The sequence below is a fragment of the Mobula hypostoma genome, chromosome 9 (genome assembly GCF_963921235.1).
Source record: "Mobula hypostoma chromosome 9, sMobHyp1.1, whole genome shotgun sequence".
Taxonomy (NCBI): Eukaryota; Metazoa; Chordata; class Chondrichthyes; order Myliobatiformes; family Myliobatidae; genus Mobula; species Mobula hypostoma.
Window position 1 is genome coordinate 116,473,141 of NC_086105.1, and position 23,505 is coordinate 116,496,645.

The 23,505-nt window shown below is 40.5% G+C and overlaps 2 protein-coding genes across 6 annotated transcripts in view; one reads left to right on the top strand and one right to left on the bottom strand.

The window, feature by feature from the left end:
* gpr146 (G protein-coupled receptor 146) overlaps nucleotides 1–6,117 on the bottom strand; it is a 125,937-nt gene extending 119,820 nt beyond the window's left edge. For 2 of the 4 annotated variants that reach the window (XM_063058981.1, XM_063058980.1), the window contains exon 1: nucleotides 4,794–5,166. The gene's annotated coding sequence lies outside the window, so the exon portion shown is untranslated. Of the gene's footprint in view, nucleotides 1–4,793; nucleotides 5,167–5,861 lie in introns of those variants that run through there. The other 2 variants (XM_063058979.1, XM_063058983.1) reach the window with 2 other exon arrangements.
* LOC134351987 (uncharacterized protein C7orf50 homolog) overlaps nucleotides 1–23,505 on the top strand; it is a 440,201-nt gene that overhangs the window by 387,371 nt on the left and 29,325 nt on the right. Inside the window, exons 1-2 of one of the 2 annotated variants that reach the window (XM_063058985.1) lie at nucleotides 6,974–7,082; nucleotides 18,074–18,279. In XM_063058985.1, the coding sequence (XP_062915055.1) occupies nucleotides 7,080–7,082; nucleotides 18,074–18,279 (209 nt within the window). In that variant the 5' untranslated portion in view covers nucleotides 6,974–7,079. Of the gene's footprint in view, nucleotides 1–6,973; nucleotides 7,083–18,073; nucleotides 18,280–23,505 lie in introns of those variants that run through there. The other variant, XM_063058984.1, reaches the window with a different exon arrangement.

The window sequence follows — 23,505 nt, forward strand, 5'->3', positions numbered from 1 at the left end:
GCCATCGTTTAATTGTGGCAGACACTTATTTGGGACAACTCTTGGAGAACAAAAATTAATTGAGAAGATAGCCAGGATTCCCTTCATTTATTTGGGACACTATGTTGCTTAACTGGGACAGGAAACTTGCTGAACAGTTTCTAATTAATGTCAGACGTGTGCGCTTATGTGGCCATTAGACACGACACTGTGCTTCAAGGAAACAGTTTTTAAATAGCATTGTGTTTTAGTGTGCTTGTGTTCAAAAGCAGCGATTTTTGTCAGTGAAAGTTGGTGGTAAATAAGCAGTAAGACATTTAGAACTATTTTGCTAACTGTGGTTTCAAGCATTGAGGCTTGGAGATGCCAGAAATGGCCGGGAGTGAAAATGGAATGAATTCACAATTTCAGTAAGTTAGGAACTACCAAGAATTTGTAGGTATCCCCACCTTGACTGTTACAATGAAAAAGAAGATTTGGGAAGATGCAATTGTCAAAAGCATTATATAAATGTAGTCCATTATTTGTACTAGGTATTTGCACTGATTTTATTAATCACAGTCAAACAAAAGAATGTGGCAGCATACATGCTGGGTGAGTTCCTCCGTTGATAACTATGATAAACTAATAAAGAGCTTTATAGTACTGTATTGGTAATATTCTAATTTGTTCTGTATTTCATTTAAATACATATTTTGTAACTCAAATGATAGTTTGTCTTTTTTTTAATACATTTTTAGCTATTTCCATGATATTTTGGCTAATTGGGTAGCCACTTAATCAGGCCAAAATGTACTGATCCCAATGTGTCCCAATTAGCTGGAATCCTCTGTATATTAAAACTGTGCTATTGCTTAACTGGAAACAAGTGTAGTCAGGAAGCACACAAGTGTTATCCAAGGAATGAGTACATGTATAGATATAATAATTTTGGGTTGATCTCAACTCTGTAAAGGATGGAGGTAAGGAAGCAAACCAGGAATAAAGACAAAAAGTGTTGGAAATGCTCAGCAGGTCAGACAGCATTTGTGGAGAGTGAAACAGAGCTAACATTTCAGGTCAATGACACCTCATCAAAGATTAACTTGCTAGGTTAACTCTGTTCTTTTCTTCAAACCTACTGCTGACCCGCTGAGTGTCTCCAGCAATTTCTGTCTTTATTTTACATTTCCAGCTGCTGAATTTCTTTGCACTTAAGGCCAACTAGAAGTGGATTAAAATCATCAGTTCTGGATGTCACAAAGGACTGGCTAATGGTTTCAACAGCTTTTGATTTGGGGAATGAGCAGAATCAGATGGAGAAGTTACATGACCAGACCAGACCAGACCAGACCAGTAAGAGGTCAATAAATTCAACTTGGAGTCAACCATGCAGTGGAAGTTACAATCAGTCCAATGCAGTTTTAGGCCATCAGTAGGCTGACTGAAAAACAAATCAAGGACTAAGAAAGGAGTTTGTGATGGGTTTATTTATTTTATGTAGAGATACATTGCAGAACAGACCTTTCTGGCCCAATCAGCTGCACCGCCCAACAACCCACCTATTTGTTGTTATTCTTTTCTGCACCTCATGGCGCACCGGGCAGCATCCTTGCTGTATCTTTAGCATTTGTCTGTTTTTATGAGGCTGAGTTGCTAGCTCGATGTTCAACCCAGCACAGATGCAAGGAGCCAAGACAGATTCGAACCCAGGACCACTCACCTCGAAGTCCAGTGCTGATGCCACTACACCACTGGCCAGCTACTACCCACCTATTGAACACTCGCCTAATCACAGGACAATATACAATGACTTACTAACCCGCACATCTTTGGCCTAAACAGATAAATAAATAAAGGATGTTACAGCGCTGGAGAGGATGCAAAGTAGATTCACCAGGGTGTTGCCTGAGATGGGAGCAGTTCATTTATGAGGAGAAACTTGAGAAGCTGAATCTGTCTTCCTGGAGTGGAAGAGATTAAGATGGGACTAGACTGGGATACATAAAGTTACAAGGGGTATAGATAGGGTAGACTGCAGGAAACTTTTCCCCATATCACAGGTAGATAAAGTGGAGAACATCTACTTAAGGTAAGAGAGAAGAGATTTAGAGGGGACAACCAGGGAATGGTAAATACCTGGAATGCACTGCTTGAAAGAGTTGTTGAAGCTGAGCAGCTGACAGCATTTAAACAGTGTCAAAATGAGCACTTGAAGACTATGGAACAAGTGTTGGGAGATGGGATTAATACAGAAGGGTGTACATTGGTTTCTGTGGATGATTTGCACATGCTGTATAATTCTTTGACTTTGTGAGAAACCTTTGTGTATATGAATGCTGATCTTTGAGGGTGCCAGTGCTCTTTTGGAAAACATGCTTAGGAGATCTATGATTTGTAAATAGAGGTGGAACACACAAGCAGGGAGGTTATATAGAACCTTTATAGAAAACTAATTAGCCTGCAACAAGAAGACTCTGTCCAAGTTTGGCCTCTGCTCTTTAGCCTGCAACCCCACAGAGGGTCCTGAAAATATTTACTGCGGTGAGGATTTGAGTTGCAAAGGTGTTGTGGTAGGGTGTGGAGGTGGTGGTAAAGAAAAAATGAGAGGAGATTTGATAGCTGAGTATAAAATGTGTTAAATAGAGAGAAACTGTTCCCATTGGTAAAGGTACAAAGACCAGAGGGGGCAGATCTAAAGTGATTGGCAAAAAAAAAATGCAAGGATTGTTAGATTAACAAAATTATTAATGCAGCAAACAATCTTCATCTACAAATCAAGGCTGAATACATGGTGATGCTGATTCATTTCTGGACTTCAGATGGAATCTGAATGAAGACTTGAAAGTGAATTAATTTGCGGGCCACAGGGAAAGAGTAGAGATGGGTGCTTTTGGATTTCTCTTCTCAGAGATGGAAAGAGTTGATGCAGTGGCCAGTATTCTCCTGTACCCTACCACCATCATCAATCATAGACCCCTTAGCAAAATTGACTCCCCCTCCCTTAGCAACAGGGGTAGGGGTGGAGAACAAGATAAGGCTGGCAATAGCCCACAGCCCACAACGTCCCTGGAAGGAACATATTGAGCACATGTAGTGTGCTATGCCCAAATGAACTCCTTCTTTGTTGCCAAGGTTTCCAAAGACTTTTTTTCAGGGGAGGGGAGTGAATATAAATATCTGTGCATCTAACTGAGATAACTTCAGAAGCAAGCAACAACTGGTACTTAAGGTTTGCGTTATCCCACTTCTATCTATCTAAGTTTCCATGAAAATCGGAAACTAATGAGTAGAAGATAACATATCGATTTGTTAATAGTGCCTATGGCATCAAGTATCAGAACATAAGCAAAATTTTTCTTGTTTGGCTTTTGAGTTTAAACTGAATGAATCTGTTACAGGCTGATCTATTGACATAGGCAGTTCTTCAAGCTGTATTTTCTCTTAGTTGTACGTTGGGAAAGGTGTGCCAGCCTCATTAGCTGACCTAACCAAAAAAAAATCCTACAATCACAAAGATACAGAGCATAGCACAATCAGTTTATGTCAGTGATACTGTTAGAGCAGACAAAGGTCAGCGAGGAGCCCTGAATTTGTTGCCAAATGTAAGGTGAGTTAAATGGCTCTTGTCATGTTAATATGCAAGTCACTCAGTAGCTAGAGGCATTCACGAGATTCCACCAGAGCAAGTCTAACAGTAGCACCATTCCTCTGAGCTTCATGAAGTTCCTGCATCTGCACTAACACCCATTAAACTCACCAAAGAAAGTTATGAACGGTTCTTGACAGCACATAAACTTTTTAAAGAGGAGATTCTTGTAAGGCCACTTCTCAACCTTCCCATCCTTGAGCCGAACGACTTAAACCCTGCCCTCTTGTTCCTCTAAAATGTTATGAGATATTAAAATGTTCTGTTATTCTGTTTACCTTATTTGTCAATAGTCCTCTTTTAACCCTTGTTATTTCACTCTTTCCTGCTGTACAGGATTTGCCTCCTGCTCACTTTATATTTTCCCCCATCGTTCCTTTTTTTCACAGGCCTTATCTCCGCGTGTTAAATCTCCACTCGAGTACTAAAATCCTAATGTTTGTCTTTGGGCTGATGGGGAAGTGTCTCGGGACCTGGTTCCCCAAGAGTCTGGATGATGTTGGCCCGTTGACACCACTAGGTATACCAATGGACAATTGAAAACGGGTGTACGTCACCCGCTCAGGGCATCCTTTTGTGGAAAATTCCCTGCATTTAACCGTGAGGCCACTGCCAGGTTCTCATCACAGCTCTCTCCTTCTCGCGTCCTTTCCTCATCTTTCATTAGTTTTAAACATGCCGGTATTAGCATAACTTTTTCATTGGCCTCTGCACAGCTTGAGTGAGTGAACGAGGAAATGATTCTGCCACCTTTATATGGCCCATATTTCACTAATGACAGCGCGGGGATGGAGAGGTGTCAGCTCCTGCAAATTTACGACTACCTTGAGGTTGGGGAGTTGAGCAGGAGGTGACAAATACATAAATCTGCCTTTAGTTACAAACTCTACACTTAACAGCGCAAGTGCGCAGCCGGCTTCTGCAAACTGCAACCGTATCTGTAAGTTGCCACTGGCATTCTGGGCATTAAAAAATAAGTGGGTGCGGAGAGATCCTAATCATGGATTAATTTACAGGCAAGAGTGAAATCTGACGAAGAATTGCTTGAAACTCTTAAAAGTTGTTCTATCGCAGGTGGTCGAAGACAGTGCTTCAAGGGTTGCCGTAGAAACACTCACAACAAGCAAAACTGTATTTGGTTTCTAGTTTCGGGGCTAACAAGGGGACATGATGGAGAAACACTTACTCAGTTCGATTTTCGGATCAGAAGGAATTCAGGTGGTTGTTTTAGAAGGAACGTGCGACGTTGGATTCCGAACAGGGTTTGAGTATTAAGCACCGCTCCTTACCCCGCGTGTGGGTCACTGGTCCGACGTGTTGCCATCGTTCCTTGTGCTCTGAACAGTCTAGAACGAGTGTATTTTGACAGCGAAGTTTAATGTGGTTTACATGCTGTCCCCCGGGCAGAAGGTGCAGCGGGCGATGGCGAGCGGCTTATTTTTACCCGGGACCTGGCCACTGAACGATGGAGCTCCAGAGAGAGAGAAAAAAAAACACAACTTCACGAACTATTCAGAGGAAGGAGACTGCCCCAGATAGTATCTGGTCACACAAATGAAACAAGGTGGGGGAAGAACACACAACGTCAGAACCGCACCACTTTTTTTTCTTTCTTTCTCTCTCTCTCTCTCTCTCTCTCTCTCTCTCTCTCTCTCTCTCTCTCTCTCTCTCTCTCTCTCTCTCTCTCTCTCTCTCTCTCTCTCTCTCTCTCTCTCTTCTCTCTCTCTCTCTCTCTCTCTCTCTCTCTCTCTCTCTCTCTCTCTCTCTCTCTCTCTCTCTCTCTCTCTCTCTCTCTCTCTCTCTCTCTCTCTCTCTCTCTCTCTCTCTCTCTCTCTCTCTCTCTCTCTCTCTCTCTCTCTCTCTCTCTCTCTCTCTCTCTCTCTCTCTCTCTCTCTCTCTCTCTCTCTCTCTCTCTCTCTCTCTCTCTCTCTCTCTCTCTCTCTCTCTCTCTCTCTCTCTCTCTCTCTCTCTCTCTTTCCCCCCCCCCCTGCCGAATCCCTGTTTAGCGTTGTTTATCAGTAGAGATTACTAGAGAGAGGCTAGCTCTCGGCAGATACACCGTGTAATGTGTCCTGCCTGGATGTCATTAAAAGCCTAAATGCATTGCGGTTACACCACAGAAGCCTTGTCTGGCAAGCTGCCTATTCCGTAGGCAGGATTTCCATTGAGGCACCTCAGATCTTGCTTGTTTTTATTAACCCCAACCCCTCCCCCCGACAGTTAAGCTTCAAAACCAAGTCCTCTTTGTGCTTACCTTTGTGCAAGGGTGCACAATGGGATTCTCACTGGCCTGTTTCCTACCAGAATTGTTTTGAGTTGTTTTGCTCAGCGCCGGAGCCTTGTTTTCATTCAGACCAACAGTGTGTCTTTTATGTTTTTTTTTGAAGAAAGAGTTTCTTGAGAGCAACGCGCTGTATTATCAACCGAACCCCAGAAACCAATAAAAGCGTCTACGCTAATTTTTTCAAACTATCTCCAGATGGGAAAAAGAAATGATCTGGCGTTTTGTTTTTGAGAACTATAACACTTGTGACAGTTCGCGGGGGATGGGGGGGGAGCTGTTATTCCTTTTTGTTAGAAACAGGAGCTGGCCGGAGAAATCATGAGAGGAAGTGTAGAAATGGGGTACTTTCCGAGTAGCCGACGCTGGACATAACTCTTTGCAGTAAACGGAAAATAAAGAGATCTGCTTTTTGTTTCTCAAAAGCTTACAAGGGGGAGTCCGAGCTGATGAAGAGCTCTTTGTCAAGTGCTTGGCATTTTTGTGACTGGCTTCATTAGTAAGGGATGTTTCGCAATAAACAGCAACTGTGGTCAAGAGGTAGTTTTGAAAGCTTGGACATGTACTGGGGGAAGGGGTGTTGATAGTGGCCGGTGTGAGCTGGAAATATAAAGACGATCTTCTCCTGTATGGAGTAATTTAATGGCTGATCCACAACTATTGGGCTCTTGCCAAGGAATTCGCACAATGTGCCCGGGATTGATAAGAGATTGCAATCATTTGCTGCCTCCAGCAGTTTCATAACTGCGGCGAGTGAGGCATGGAAAATTACTAACGGCATATTCTGGTTAAGGTACCGTCCTTCTGAGCAATTTGCGGATATGGACCTGGAACATCTCCGGAAAGCTGGTGACTTATCGTAATTGTAAGTCTGCCAGCACCTTTGTAACTTAAAGTGACAGCCGTGGGTAGCATTCCCTTCCAAAATTAGAAAGTTCTGGAACCTAGCCCCACCCTAGATTCTTGGTCACATTCCACAAGCCCAACACTCCAGTGCCAGCCAGTGCTATTGTTCTTAGAAGACTTATCCTTCGTGTTGAGCCATAAAATTAAGGCCCATCGGGTGTTGTAAGATATCTGTCAGTACCAGCCCAGCTAATATTCATCAAGACATTGTCTGGTCATTATGGAGGAGTTGTAGGATCGTGAAGAGGACTTGAGGCTAGCATATGTTAACCATGATCTTGTTGAATGGTAGGGCAGACTTGAAGGAGGCCTACTCCTGCTCCTAATTTCTTATGTTTTTTTTTGTATGCAAGTTGGCCATTACAGTTAGAAAGTGTATGGTTGTAAAAAATAACAAAGTATCTCAGACATCCCACCCTGCAAAAACTCATTTCAGGGAGGTAGTACCATCAATTTGCGGGATACTCCCGGAACTTCCGGGAGAGGTGGGATGTCTGCAATAGAGTAGCTCCTTAGCAGCTAGCCAGCTAGTTTAAATAATATTAGCTATGCTAGTGAATGAATGACACCTGTTAAACTCACCTCAACATGTCTTTTACATTTTAACCCACCATGGGCAATAGAAAAGTCACTGTTGCAAACAGTGCAGTGAGCAACACAGTCATTATTTTGACCCCTATTAGGCAGGGGTACACTTTAGTGTAGTCTGGGGTGACATACATTTTATATTTTCTTTTTTTGCAACACTCTGCCATGGCGCGCTCGCGCTCTCTCTCTCGTGGTCTCTCTCACCCTCTCTCTTGCTTTTTCTCTCTCGCTCGCTCGCTCTCAAAAAATTGATTTCCGTGATATTGCATATAATTTGCGGGCATCAGGGAGCCACTATTAATATGCGGGAGACTCCTGGAACTTCCGGGAGAGGTGGGATGTATGGTATCTAAGACCAATCTAAGCAAAGCTGGCAGATTTTCCTTCCAAAAGGCCATTAGTGAACCAGGCAGTCCTGATGAAAGGTCTCAGCCTAAACTGTCAATTATTTATTCCCTTCTGTAGATGCTGCCTGACCTGCTGAGTTCCTCCAGCAATCCCTGTGTGTTACTCCAGAAAACAGTCCAGCAGTTTCCCAGTCGCCTTTACTGATAACAGATTTTTATATTATTTCAGGTTTTAACTAATCAACTGTGTTTAAATTCGCCAGGTGCTGTGTGGGATTTTTATTCCTATCTGGATTATTTGTACAAATCCTTGATTGTAAAACCAGTAAGTGCACCTACATTGGTACGGTGCCTAATTAGAATTTGCAGTGGTATATTATTTTATTATTTGAATGCCAAGATTCAATATAATTATTTTAATGTTTGGTTTGTACCTATTAGTTTTCTTTAAGATATTTGGCATACAGCAGTTATCATAGTTCAACTACACTCAGTGGCCACTTTCTAGGGTACCTCCTGTACTAGGTAAAGCGGCCTTCTGGATGTATGTTTCTGGTCTTCTGCTGCTGCAGCCCATATGTTTCAAGGTTTGACATGTGCTTTCAGAGATGTTCTTCAGCACACCATTGTTGTGACATGTTGTTACAGTAGTTGAGTTACTTTCTCCTTCCTGTCAGCCTGAACCAGTCTGGCCATTCTCCTCTGATCTCTCTTATTAATAAGTTAAGGCACTTTTGCCCACAGAACTGCCGCTCACTAGATGTTCCTTTGTCTTTCCACTCCATTCTCTGTAAGCTCCAGAGCGTGTGTGAAAATCCCAGGAGATCAGCAGTTTCTGAGATACTCAGACTGCCCCCGTCTGGCCCCAACAATCGTTCCACGGTCAAAGTCACTTAGATCACATTTCTTCCCCAATCTGATGTTTTTGTCTGATCAACAACTGAACCTCTTGACCATGTCTGCATGCTTTTGTGCATAGAGTTGCGGCCACATGATTGGCTGATGAGATATTTGCGTTAACGAATAGGTGTACAGGTGTACCTAATAAAATAGCCACTGTATATTACAGTTAAAAAAACAATCATTTAGCATTAACTTCTGTATTTTATTTCTGGGCACATATTTCACCAGGACGTTAATGAATAAGAAACACAAGCATGCGCATCTTGCATTTTACCTGGTTGATATCTGTGAGATCTCTCTGTACTTAAATTTACCAGGGCGTTTTGCTATAGCACAGAGCAATCTCAGTTCAAATGTACTTCATTACATTATGGTAGATCCTGTAGAAAAATGAGTTTTCCTTTGCTTTCAAGCATCTGGAGTTTAGTGGACATGAAGCTGAAGGGCTGCAGATGAACACTATTTATTGCGTGTTGCTATATTGAGCACATAATTCAACTAGCATCTAGAGGCCCGGATTACTGATCTGGAGACATGAAGTTGCATGGCATCTGGGCAATTTAAATTTAAGTAATCAAATTCTGAAACAGATTCTATATATAAGTAATGGTGAGCAGGAGACTGTAGGGTTTCCTTTAAAAATCCATTGATCTGATTGATACCTGGTGTGGACCCCATGTGACTAACAGCCCCACAGCTATGGGGTTGACTTGAAACTGTCTTTCATTCATTAGCATGGATGATGATGAGTGGTCATCTGACAATCATCACCCAGGCTCTGCTTTTCTTTTTTGAAGATAGTAAATGTTGGCTTTGCTGACATACAGAATAAATTAAAGAACATATACTGTATGTTAAATTACAAAACAAAGTACTTATGAGGATAGCTAATCTGAAAAGCTGAAGCCACAGGGTCAGATAGGCAACACTTGGAAGGGTGTACTCGTGCAGGTTATAAATCTTAGGTTGCCACAATATGTGTGGATGGGACAGGTGAGATAGATGCTCTGACAATTACACAGATTAAAGCAATGACTACTATTTATGTGGCACCTTTAAAGTTGCAAGCTATTACAGTGTTCAGAACAAAATGAATTCCAAGCCAGACCTGCAAGTACAGTATATAGTGTGCTGGATACTTAGTCAAAGGCGTGGATTTCAATTGGTCTCTTATCTGTGGAAGAAAGGATATAGAGTTAGATAGAGTTTCCTGAATTTAGGACCTTGGCAGCTAAAGGCACAGCCAGTAGTCATGGACAAATTAAACTTTTGAATGATCAAAAGGCAGAAGTTGAGACCAGAAAAGGATGAGAGTTATGAATGTAGCTTGATGTTTGCCTGACTGCTCACCGTACACAAGATTGAGCTGGCAAGTATAAAGGCTCCTTGAAGTTGGCCTGTGGAAATAGTGTGTAGTGCGGTCACTTGAGTCAAGTATGATATTTTCCTAAGGGGTTGTTGTTTATTAGTGTGGATTCCCTTAATGGAGAATGCCTGTGTGTGAGAGAGAAGAGTATGAACATTTGTTATCTATGTTCTTCAACAACTCAGAACTGAAAACTGCTGAAATAATCCTTGTGGTTCATATCTGTACAAATGGTGTACTGTGCAGGCTGAGATTGTGTACGTAGGATTCAGGGACTTCAGCATCACTAATTTTCACATTGTACATCTGCCTGATATTTGAAGGTTCGATTTAATGAGTCCTTTTCTCCACAGGCATGTAAGTATTTCCCATTTGCCATCTTAAGCTTTTTTTTAAAAGTTACCATTGAATCTGCTTCCACCACCTGTTCAGTTAGTTCATTCTAGATTATACAATCAGGCAAGTGGAAAAGAAATATTTTGAAAACCTGCATTTAATCTGTGCTGATTGTTACAGTCATTTTTTTATTACGAGAAAGAATTTCTCTATACACTCAGACCCCGCTTCACGCTGAGAATGTTCCCCTTGGAGGTAGAGCGCGATGTAAATCAGCACTGTGTGGGGTCATTATAGCGTTACATAAACAGACACATGCCTGATATTTAGAAAGTCACACCCGAGATATATGATACTTTAAGTACACACAGTAATTTGTGGAGTAAGAAATATGCAAGTGGTCCTAACCTGTACATCTTTGGAGCAGCAACATATCACAGCAACAGCAGTGGGGGGAAGCGGGTGGTGGTTGCATCTTAGACGAGGGACCAGGCTATGGGTCCTCCTCTAACTTTAGCTTCTTCTTCAAGTAGACGTCAAGATTTGCCTGCTTTTTCTTAAGTTTCCTCTCAAGAAGCAGTTCTCGGTAGCAGGAAATCATGCGGAGAACACTTCTCTTTGCCTTATTGCTTTGCTCCCAGTCAGTGTCATTATCGATGAACAAAGGTAGATTTCAAAGAGGTGCCAACATCAACCTGATGCTCACCAGCTTTCAAACACCATACCACTTGCAGTTTCACATCCATGTTAATGCTTTTCATAGACATCTTAGATGTGGTCCTCTCACCTGGAAGTTGCAGGTCTTTTTCCAGACATTGTGGGTGAAAAAAATGGAATAAATCGATGAGGGAAGAAGAATGTTTACACCTGCGGGGGAGGCAGAGCGTGAGCTAATATGTGATTGGCTGAAAGTGGTTTAGAGTGTATGTAAAGCGTTGTCATTGGCAGATTGAATGTTCACTGTAATAATTACCAGTCTTGAGAAGTTTTAGGTGTTGTTTAAAATGATTTTTTTGTCATTTAAAAAAATTTCAATGAAGACTCGTATAACCGTGTTGTAACGAACCAACGCTATGTGGGGTCTGAGTGTATTTATAAGAAGAACAAAAAAAATCACAGTGGGACTAGATTACTTGGCTTCTCTAGCCTGCTCTGCCATTCAAATAAAGTCATGGCTGAAATTATCCTGCTTTCAACATCATATTCTTCCTGCAGCCCTTAATCTTTGTTGTGCAATAATCTATCTTGTTCTTGATTATACTTAATGATTGGACCCCACAATTCCGAAGTAGAGAATAACTGTTGCAGAGAAGGAATAATATTCAATTTGGTCTTGGGATAAATGGATAACTGTTGTTCATTTATTCATGGTTCTGGATTGCTCCACCTGAGAGAAAAAACATCCTTTCAATGCATAATCAGCCAACCCCCATCAGAATGGTATTCTTCTAAAATTGTACATGAATATAGGCATAATTATTCTTTTTGAGACAACTGCTTCATGCCAGAGTTAATTTAGTGAACTTTCTCTGCTCTGCCTTTCAGGAAAGTGTATCCTACCACATGTAAGGAAGTAGTTCACTCAGGAGGCTACTTTTTTATATAAATGATTCTTGACTGAATTTGTGGTGTAGTTATTCAGTACTGGGGAGTGGCATTACAGCAGAGGAACAGGCTAATTGAATCAACTGTTCATCAATCAACAGCAGATTGCTAGACATCTCTATTCATCTTGCAAGCGCTACTGCTATTGCTTTCTAAGGTATTTACACAGATTTAACCATTTAAGCTGACCTGTGAATGCAACGGTGCTATCTCTGAGATGGCCCCAGACTGCTGGAAACTCCAGAATGGTGCTAACCAAAGCCTAAAAGAGGCAAAGATAAAGCCTTGTGTAAGTTTATGTCATATTCCTCAAGAGGCTTCAAGGGGTTAATAAATCCATTTTTATCGCTTGGGGCAAATTCAGCAGACTTCAAACGTTTATTAGGTAGATATGCATCTGAAAGTAGAAAAAATATGTGAATTTAAAAACGCAAACACGAGGAAATCTGCAAATGCTGGAAATTCAAGCAACACACATCAAAGTTGCTGGTGAACGCAGCAGGCCAGGCAGTACCTCTTGTTTATCTATTTTCTAAGGCTGGAGAGTCAAGAGTCTTGCCATACAGAATATATAGAAATTTTATTTTAACATTGTGTAATACTGGCATTTTATTAAGTGTACTTCTTTAATTTCACCATTCTTGACTTCTGTTTTTTTTAAGAAACTACCTCAACAAGTCAGCTACCCACACTAGTTACAATTTCCCATTTTATTTTTTCATCTTTGCCAAAGGACTCCTGGCTTCTGCTACCTTTCATTCCTTACTTTTTATCTAATAATTCTTGCACTTGGAAGCTCCCCTAATAAATTGTATATGTTCCCAATCTGCAAAAAGGTTTCTAGACATGTTGTTGTATACAGATGCGTCTAGGAAGAGAAACATATTATTCAAGCTTTAAAATTTAGCTGAGAAATGAGTTATTTCTTCTGTAATATATTGTACCATTCAGTAACTTCCTAAATTCAAAACTGAATACAGAGCTCCGTTGACTGGCTTTGTTTGAAAGTTGCCCTACTTTTGTTTGCACTGGAGGTTTAAGAACACATGATCTATTGAGGTATTGAGTCTATCTAAATCCTGTGTATGCTAATCCGAATTTTCAATCCTACAATCAAAGGATTAGCCAACAATTTATTTGGCTGCACTCAAATCATGTTGCAATCCATTTCAAGGAGATTCGCACAGGTTGTGTCTAAGACCTATGCAACTTGCCAATCAGGTGCTCAAATTTGCTGGTGCTTTGCGAAATAAACTGATAACATTTCTAAGGGAAATTATCTCAGCAGTTTAAATGTGTAGCTTATGGACAATTTCCTATTGGCTACAGATACCAGTATTAACAATTGCTGATGGAATAGCCTTGCTCTTGATAAAGAAACACAATTCTAGGGGTTGTGTTTCATATCTTTTTTGCCAACACCATAACTATTAGTTGGAAAGAACTATTTACTTATTGGAAAGAGGCTTGGGTGATCATTTATTACAGGTTTTGAATTCATACGCAAGTCTGTTTGTTATGTTGCCAGCTCAAAACAGAACAATAAAATACAAGATAAGAAAGGTAGCTGTTTTGATTATGCTGTATAAAGCCTGCTGATTCCCATTACCTGTGAATTCTCTTTTTTTTCCCTTTTTAAAATTTTATTTTTATTTGGATAAGGAATTCACAAATATCATGTACTTTTTTCACACATATAACCTTTTCCATTTTTTATATGTATAAAACTATAATTATTTATACATTCTTAAGTACACATTGAGAGGATATAAAAGGAAATTAGATACTTAAATAGATAATTATGTACTGTGGTAATTCTAATCTATTAGGCTAAGTAATGGTATTAGTTGTTAAGAAAAATGGTAATAATAGTTTCCATATAACTCTTCTGGACCATTTCCACTGGTCCAAAATGTTGTATATAAGCCTATGTAACAACCATTGTAGGTGTTTATATCCTAATTTTTTCATTTTTTATCCCTTTCCCAAATCTTTCCCTTTACTTATGTTAATTCTCTATTTTCCAAAAGAAAACAAAAAAAAAGACATTTAGACTAGGGGTGCTTACGTTAGCAATATTACTGTGTTGGTGAGAAGAGCAGTATAAATCATTAGGAGAGTCATCTAAAGTCTGCTCGCATTGGGGTTATATATTCAATCCATTTATTCCAGATTTGATAAAATTTTTCTTTTTGAATTCTCAGGGAGTAAGTCAACTTTTCTATTTTAAATATTTCTAAGATAATTTCGTGCCAATCTTCTAATGTAGGTGATATTGGATTTAGCCACTTTCTAGTGATTGATTGATTTCTTACTTGCCGCTAAGAGGGCCTGCAGCAACTTTATATCTTCCTTCTGTTCAAGAAACAATACATGCCCCAAATAGAGCGTCTCAAAGTTCAGAGGTATCTGGGACCTAAGTACCTTAACTAATGTTCTATGAATACCTTCCCAATATAGACTTAATTTAGGGCAATCCCAGCAAATATGAAAATGATTTGCCTTCTTGGAGCCGCACCTTCTCCAACACATCATGTTTGTATCTTTATATTTTTCCTGATATGGGGTCTTGAAGTATCTTATAATGTTTTTCCAACAATGTTCTCTCCAAGTCAAAGAATTAGTCGAGGACCATTGAAAGCTGCAGATTTTCCCCCAAGCCTCAAAGTACCAACCCCACTTCTTTCTCCCACTTCTCTTTAATATACAGTGTATTTACATTTTTAGCATGGGAGAGTGCATTATATAATCGAGAAACTGATTTACTAGGTATTGAACTGCAAGCCGAATTCAGAATATTGAAAAGTTCTAATTCTACTGTTGATAGGTCTGTATATCTACAACTCTGGTTAACATAGTTTCGTACTTGAAGGTACCTAAAAAAGTCATTATGTTCTAGGCCATGTTTGTCCTGCAGGATTTGGAAACTTTGTAATACTCTTTTATCTATAAATGAGAGGTAGGTTGTAAGACCTTTCTTTATCCATAGCTCAAATCTTTTATCTCCTCTGTTGGGAAGGAATTCGGTATCATATGCACACCATCTAAAGAGTTTTAACATGTTATTAATTCCACATGAGTTAACCACCTTCTGCCATACTTTTAATGTAAGATTTATCCAACTGTTTTTAAATTTTTCCAACTGGGCCATCAATCCTTTGTCAGCTGTTGAGGCCTGTAGAGGAAAACTGTCAACTAATCCAAATTCTATTTCCTTCCATCTAGCCTTATATTCCCTATTACACCAATATAACAGAGGGGTTATCTGTGAGGCATAAAAATAATTTCTCAGGCAAGGAAGAACCATACCTCCTCCTTCCTTCCCTAACTGTAAGGTATTATATCGAATTCTAGGTTTCTTTCCTTGCCAAATGAAGCGGGAAATCCATTTGTCCCATTCCCTGAATTGATTATCATCCACCTCCACTGGTAAAGTACGGAAAAGATACAATAACCGAGGAAGAATATTCATTTTTATAGTATTTATCTTTGAATTTAAACTTAAAAAGGGGATAAGATTCCACCTATGCATATCTGCTTTTATCTCTGAGATTAGTGGCCCATAATTTACCTGTGACAGTGTTGAAAGATCCTTCGGCAGGGTTATTCCTAAATATTTTAATGATTTAGCTTCCCACTTAAGATCGTATGTATCCTGCAATTTTTTGGATGGTGTATAATTTAGGGACATAACCTGCGTTTTCTTTACATTTATTTTATAACCTGATATTTTCCCAAAGTCATCCAACAGTGTAAACAATCCTATAAATGATTTTTCTGGTTCACTCAGATAGACCAAAACATCATCTGTGAATAACGCCACTTTCTGTTCAATCCCTGCCACCTTGATACCTTTTACGATTTCGCTCTGTCTTATTAGTTGGGCAAGTGGTTCAATATATAGCGCAAAAAGGAGAGGAGAAATTGGACATCCCTGTCTAGTGCCTCTCTCTAAGATGAAGGAGTCAGAGAGGTCCCCATTTATCTTAATTCGGGCTGTAGGGCTGTCATATAGAGTCTGAATTACTTTAATAAACTTTTCTTGAAAGCCGAATCTTCCTAACACTCTGTATAGGAATGCCCAACTAACCGAATCAAAAGCTTTCTCAGCGTCCAATCCTACTACTATTGTCTCTGTCTCGTTCTTATTAACCTGTTCTAATATGTGCAGAGTTCTCCTTATGTTGTCCTGTGTTTGTCTTTGTTGAATAAATCCAGTCTGGTCTAAATGGATTAGGCCAGGTAAAAGCTTTTCCAATCTGCACGCTAATATAGATGTAAATAGTTTATAATCTAAATTAAGAACACTAATTGGCCGATAATTGCCACATTCTAGTTTATCTTTACCCTCTTTAGGAATAACTGAAATAATCGCTTCTCTTCAGGAAGGTGGAGTTTCTCCTCTCTGCAAGATCCAGTTAAAGGTGTTAAGTAGTAGTGGGGCTAACTGTGTCTTCAGGGACTTGTACCACTCTGAGGTAAACCCATCAGAACCCGGGGACTTTCCAGCCTTTAACCTAGAGATGGCCACGTTCAGTTCTTTGACAGTTACTGGTTCTAATAAACTTTCATTTTGTAAACCTGTAAGTTTAGGTAGATCTAAAAAATTCAATACACTGTCTATATAGGGCTCACTGGGGGCCCGGGGTTGGGAGTACAGCTCTCGATAATATGTTTCAAAACTCTCTTGAATTTTCCCTGTTGTACTCTCTACAAGCTTTGTCTTTGGATTCTTTATTTTATGAATTGTATTGTCTGCTTGTTGTTTTCGTAATTTATATGCTAATAATCTAGCTGATTTACCTCCGACTTCATAATTCTTTTGTCTCAGGTAAAGAAAATTTCTTTGAGTTTCCAACGTATAAATATCGTCAATTTCACTTTGCAATTTCCTAATTTCCTGTTTTCGATTTGAATTACTTTTGTTGCTATCTACAACTTGAAGTTGTTTTAATTTTCCTTGAAGGTCTGCTAATTTTTGTGCATTGATTTTTTTCATGTGAGTGGTATTGGAAATAATTTTCCCTCTCAGTACAGCTTTCAATGTATCCCATAAAATCACTGGTGATGTTTCTCCCGTATCATTAAGGTCTAGATATTCTTTGATTTCTCCCCTTAATCTCTCTATTACTTTCGAGTTATTGAGTATATGTGAGTTTAGCCTCCATAGTGTTTTCCTCATTTTCCTTTCCAGGATTAGAGACATAGAGACTGGGCTATGATCCGACAGATCAATTGTTGCAATATTACAGTTTTTTATCCTCAGTCTATCTGTATTAAAGATAAAGAGATAGTCTATCCTTGAATAGGCTGAATGAGGGAAAGAGTAATGTGTATAATCTTTACTAGTAGGGTGTAATTCCCTCCAGACATCTATAATTCCCAACTCCTCCATCAATGAATTCATTTTCCGAGTCAGAGGTTTATTCTGAGTAACTATTCTTGAAGAATCTTACCTGTGAATTCTCATCTTTATTATTTCTAGATTATACCAAAGCTAAGTGCAGATATTTAAAATGATGGAGCAGGTAACTATGTCCATTTGCAGAATATGGACCTTGCTGGCACCATTAATATTTATCGTCCTTAAGAAATTGGCAGTGGACCTTCTCGTTGAAATCTATGATGCAAGTGGTGAAGGGACCTGGGCTGGCAATTGCAGGATTATGACTACTGATGATAAAGAAACAGCATTTCCTAGTAGGGACTGGATATGACTCAGAGATGATTGATATTCCCATGAATCTACTAATGTGTTTCTAAGTGTGGGAGCTCACACATTTGGCAGCTGCTGTTAAAGAACTTTGGTGAATTATGAGCTTTGGTGAATTTAGTTTGCTGTGAAGAGTAACTATGATGCTGATGATGATCACAGTGGTAGAACTGATGCACGTGCTATCGAAAAAAGTAAATCTTAATTTTTTTTCTCTCGGTTTTTTTTGCACTACCTTACTTTCCCTTTTCTATTTTTCTATTTATGATTTATAATTTAAATTTTTAATAATTACTATAGACTCGTAATCCAGGGAGCGCGAAGCGCGGAATCAAATATTGCTGTGATGATTGTATGCTCTAGTATCAATTGTTTGGTGACAATAAAGTAAAGTAAAGTTACTTAAATTTGTCGTTATTAGGATACTGAAGAAAAAGCAATGGAAGATCTTGCATGCCAGGGAGAAGAGGAGCTTACACCAGAAGAAAAGAGAAAGATGGAAAGAAAACTTAAGAAGGAACGAAAAAAGGAAGAAAAACGGTTATTGCGGGAAGCTGGTGTGTCAGTGGAAAAGAAGAAGCCTCAGAAGGCTTTAGCTTGCGACCTTGCATTAAAATATCTGAGCATGTAAGAGTTAAAGTTCCATTTACTTTGGCAGCTTTTTCCCCAGGTGATTTCTCTTGGTAACTCTTTATTCGATTTATACTTGTCTTGTGGCAACAAATGAGAAAATTACCACAACCACAACCTCTTTTTAACGTAAACTGGTATTGCAAATAAGATTGAAGGAGTGTAATAGGCTTAATAGAACATAGAACATAGACATTTACAGGCTCTTCGGCCCACATTGTTGTGCTGACCATGTAACCTACTCTGCAGTCTGCCTAGAATTTCACTAGTGCACAGCCCTCTATTTTTCTAAACTCCATATACCTATCTAAGAGGCTCTTAAAAGACTATTGTATCCGCTTCCACCACCGCCACCGGCAGTGCATTCCACACACCCGCCAGACTCTGTGCAAAAAAAACTTACCCCTGACATCCCCTCGGTACCTATTTCCAAGCACCTTAAAACGATGCCCCCTTGTGTTAGCCATTTCAGCCCAAGGAAAAAGCCTCTGGCTACCCGCATGATCAATGCCTCTCATCATCTTATACACCTCTATCAGGTCACTTCTCATCCTCTGTCATTCCAAGGAGAAAAGGCCAAGTTCACTCAATCTATTCTCATAAGGTACGCCCTCTAATCCAGGTAACAACCTTGTAAATCTCCCCTGCACTTTCTCTATAGTATCCACATCCTTCCTGTAGTGAGGTGACTAGAACTGATCACAGTACTCCAAATGGGGCCTGACCAAGGTCTTACATAGCTGTAACATTACCTCACGGCCCTTAAGCTCAATCCCATGGTTGATGAATGCCAACACACCACATGCTTTCTTAACAACACTGTCAACCTGCGCAGCAGCTTTGAGTGTCCTATTGAGACAGACCCCAAGATCTCTCAGATCCTCCACACTGCCAAGAGTCTTACCATTTTTATTATATTCTGTCGTCAAATTGGACCTACCAGAATGAACCACTTATCTGGGTTGAAGTCCATTTGCCACTTCTCAGTCCAGTTCTGCATCCTGTCGATGTCCCACTGTAACCTCTGACAACCCTCCAGACTATCCACAACACCTCCAACCTTTGTGTTATCAGCAAACTTACGAACCAACCCTTATACTTCTTCATCCAGGTCATTTATAAAAATCACAAAGAGGAGGGGTCGCAGAACATATCCCTGTGGAACACTACTGGTCACTGACCTCCATGCAGAATACAAACCATCTACAAGAACTCTTTGCTTTCTGTGGGCAAGCCATTTCTGGATCCACAAAGCAAGGTCTCCTTGGATCCCATGCCTCCTTACTTTCTAAAGGAGCCTTTAACAGGGAACCTTATCAAATGCCTTACTGAAATCCGTATACACTACATCCGCTGCTCCATCAATGTGTTTTGTTACATCCTCAACGAATTTAATCAGGCCCTTGACAAAGCCATGCTGACTATCCCTAATAAGATTATGTCTCTCCAAATGCTCATAAATCCTGCCTGTCAGGATCTTCTCCAACAGCTTGCCCAATACTGAAGTCAGACTCACTGGTCTATTCTTTCCTGGGTTATCTTTACTCCCTTTTTTGAATAAGGGAACAACATTTGCAACCCTCTAATGCTCTGGTACTTCTCCCCTCCCTATTGATGATGCAAAGATCATCGCAAGAGGCTCAGCAATCTCCTCCCTCACTTCCCACAGTAGTCTGGGGTACATCTTATTTGGTCCCATTTACTTATCTAACTTAGTGCTTTTCAGAAGCTTCAACACATCCTCTTTCTTAATGTCTATATGCTCAAGTGTTTCAGTCTGCTGTAAGTCATCCCCATAATTGCCAAGGTCTTTTTCCCTGGTGAATACTGAAGCAAAGTATTCATTAAATGCCTCCACTACCTCCTCCGACTCCATGCACACGTTTCCACTATCGCATCTGATTGGTCCTATTCTCACACGGCTCATCCTCTTGCTCTTCATATACTTGTAGAATGCCCTGGGGTTTTCCTTAATCCGGCTCACTAAGGACTTCTCATGGCCCCTTCTGGCTGTCCTAATTCCATTCTTAAACTCCTTCCTAACAACCTTGTAATTTTCCAGAGCTCTAACAGTACCTCATTTCTTGAACTTTTTGTAAGATTTTCTTTTCTTCTTAACTAGATTTTCTTCTGTCATGTGTCCAGCAGCAATGGATATGAAATTGAGTCAGGTTATATCAACAAACAATGATATTTATTAACCTCTACTCAAAACATAGAAAAAATAAACAAACTAGCTTAACTGGAGGTTAACCGTTATGCGGCTATCTCGAACAGTCAAACTTAGAAATAGTTCTTAACGAGTTCTCATTCAAGCACAGTCTTAATGTAGTAAGTTGAAAAGTCCAAGAGATTTTTACAGTCTTTAAGGAGAGATTTTACTGCAGCAACAATTCCTTTGAAGTAATGACGAATCTGCCGATCACAGTTGAGCAATGCCTTGTCCAAAGGAGTCACGCCGAATATGAAGTAATAAAGTAACTGACCTTTTTCCTGGAGGGTGGACACTGCACAAACCGTCCTGATCTTGCAGGGGTTTAACTCAAATGTGCATGCCACAATTTTCCAGACGATTCCGATTCCAAACAGTTGATCACTTCCAAAACACCGAACGTCATTAACTTTTGGGTTCTCATACTTTGGTAAGGTCTTCACTCTCCAGTACTAGACTGTAAAGGTAAAACAAAGGTGCAACAAGCAAAAACTGGCAGCGATTGGGGAAACTGCCGGCAACAACGTGTTTACACCTTAAAATTGAAAGTAAAACTGCGTCACACTTTGGCAGCTTCCTTAAATACCGTAGGGAACATGCCCTCACATGACACCACATTACCCCATGGTCATGAGACAATTACATCATCCAACTCATAAGACCACTACATCGTCCCACTCACAAGACCATTACATCATCCCACTGTCCTGTGATCAAACTGTGGGCATGTAACACTATGTACTCTGGACACCATTGTTTTTTAATTCTACCATCCTTTCCCTACCTCAATGGAACATACCTATGCAGAACTCCATATTTCTGCCATGCATTTCCCTGAGAACATCTGCTCCAAATTTATGCTCCGAAGTTCCTACTGAATAGCATCATATTTTCCCCTGCCCCAATTAAATGTTTTCCCAAATTGTCTGCTCCTATCCCTCTCCAGTGCTATGGTGAAGGAGATAGAGTTGTGGTCATTACCTCCAAAATGCTCTCCCACCAAGAGATTTGACACCTGATCAGGTTCATTTCCTAATACGAGATCAAGTACAGCCTCTCCTCGAGTTGGCTTATCTACATATTGTGTCAGGAAATCTTCCTGAACATACCTTACAAGCTCCACCCCATCTAAACCCCTTGTGCGAAGGAGATGCCAATCAATATTAGGAAAGTTAAAATCTCCCATCAGAACAACCCTATTATTATTGCGCCGTTCCAGAATCTGTCTCCCTATCTGCTCCTCGATATCCATGTTACTATTGGGATGTCTATAAAAAACATCCGGTAGAGTTATTTATTGCCCATTTCATGTTTCTGACTTCCACCCACACTGACTCAGTAGACCATCCCTCCATGACTTCCTCCTTTTCTGCAGTCGTGACACTATCCCTAATTAGCAATGCCACACTCCCACCTCTTTTGCCTCCCTGTCTGTTCCTTATGAAACATCTAAAGCCCAGCACACTCAGCAGCCATTCCTGCTCCTGAGACATCCAAGTCTTTGTAATGGCCACAACGTCACAGGTCCAGGTATTGATCCATGCTGTACATTCATCCGCCTTGCTTATGATATTCCTTGCATTAAAATAGCCATATCTCAAACCATCAGGCTGAGTGTATCTTTGCTCTAACATCTGCCTATCCTTCCTCTCAAACTCCCTACAAACTGTCTCTACTTGTCCTCCAACCTCCCCGTCCTCTGCCTCTTCACTTCAGTTCCTACCCACCTGTAAATCTAGTTTAAAACCTCTCCAATAGCATTACAAACCTCTCCGCTAGGATATTGGTGCCCCTCGGATTCAAGTGCAACCCGTCCTTTTTGTACCGTTTACACCTGCCCCAGAAGAAGTCCCAATGATTCAAAAATCTGAATCCCTGCCGCCTGCTCCAATCGTTCAGCCACACCTTTACCTTCCACCTCATTCTATTCCTATACTCACTGTCGCGTGGCACAGGCAGCAATTTCGAGATTACTACCTTTGAGGTCCTGCTTCTCAGCTTCCTTCCTCACTCCCTGTATTCTATGTACCATGACCTCCCTGTGCTCACCCTCCCATTTCAGGATATTGTGGACGCGCTCAGAAACATCATGGACATTGGCACCTGGGAGGCAAATTACCATCCTTGTTTCTTCTTTCCATAGAATCACCTGTCTGTCCCCCTGACTTATAGAGTCCCCTATTACCGCTGCCATCCTCTTCTGTTCCCTACCCTTCTGAGCCACAGGGCCAGACTCAGTTCCAGAGGCACAGCCACTGTTGCTTTCCCCAGGTAGGTTGCCTCCCCCAACAGCACTCAATGGGTTGGTGTTGATATTTTTTTTTCTATCTACAGGGTTTAAAAATACAGGCATGATCTTGGAGTAAGTGGAAAGGCATTCAGTACTGAGCTGAAAAATATGTTCACTCACAACAGATAGTGGAGAGGTTGTGGAGACAGATATGGTTAAGACCTCAAACAAAGTCAGGAATCAAAAGGTTTAGCATGGTAATGTCCTGAGCTGCGTAAATTTCAATGCAAGAAGTATCGTAGGAAAGGCAGATATGCTCAAGGCATGGATCAACACGTGGAATTATGATGTTGTAGCCATTAGTGAGACTTGATTTCAGGAGGGACAAAACAGGCAGCTCAACATTCCGGGGTTCCGTTGTTTGAGATGCAACAGACCAGGAGGTATTAAAGGAGGAGGGGTGGTGTTACTAGTCAGGGAAAATGTTACGGCAGTGCTCAGTCAGGGCAGACAGGAGAACTCATCTCGTGAGATGCTACGGGTGGAATTGAGGAATGAGCAAGGTATGACCGTGTTAATGGGATTATATTACACACTACCCAGCAGTCTGCAAAATTTAGAGGAACAAATTTATAGAGTTTGCTGATGTGCAAGAAACATAAAGTTGTTATAATAGGTGATGTTAACTTTCCACATATTTACTGGGACTCCCATGTTGTAAAAGGATTAGATGGGATAGAGTTTGTCAGACGTATTCAAGAAAGTTTCCATAATCAGTACA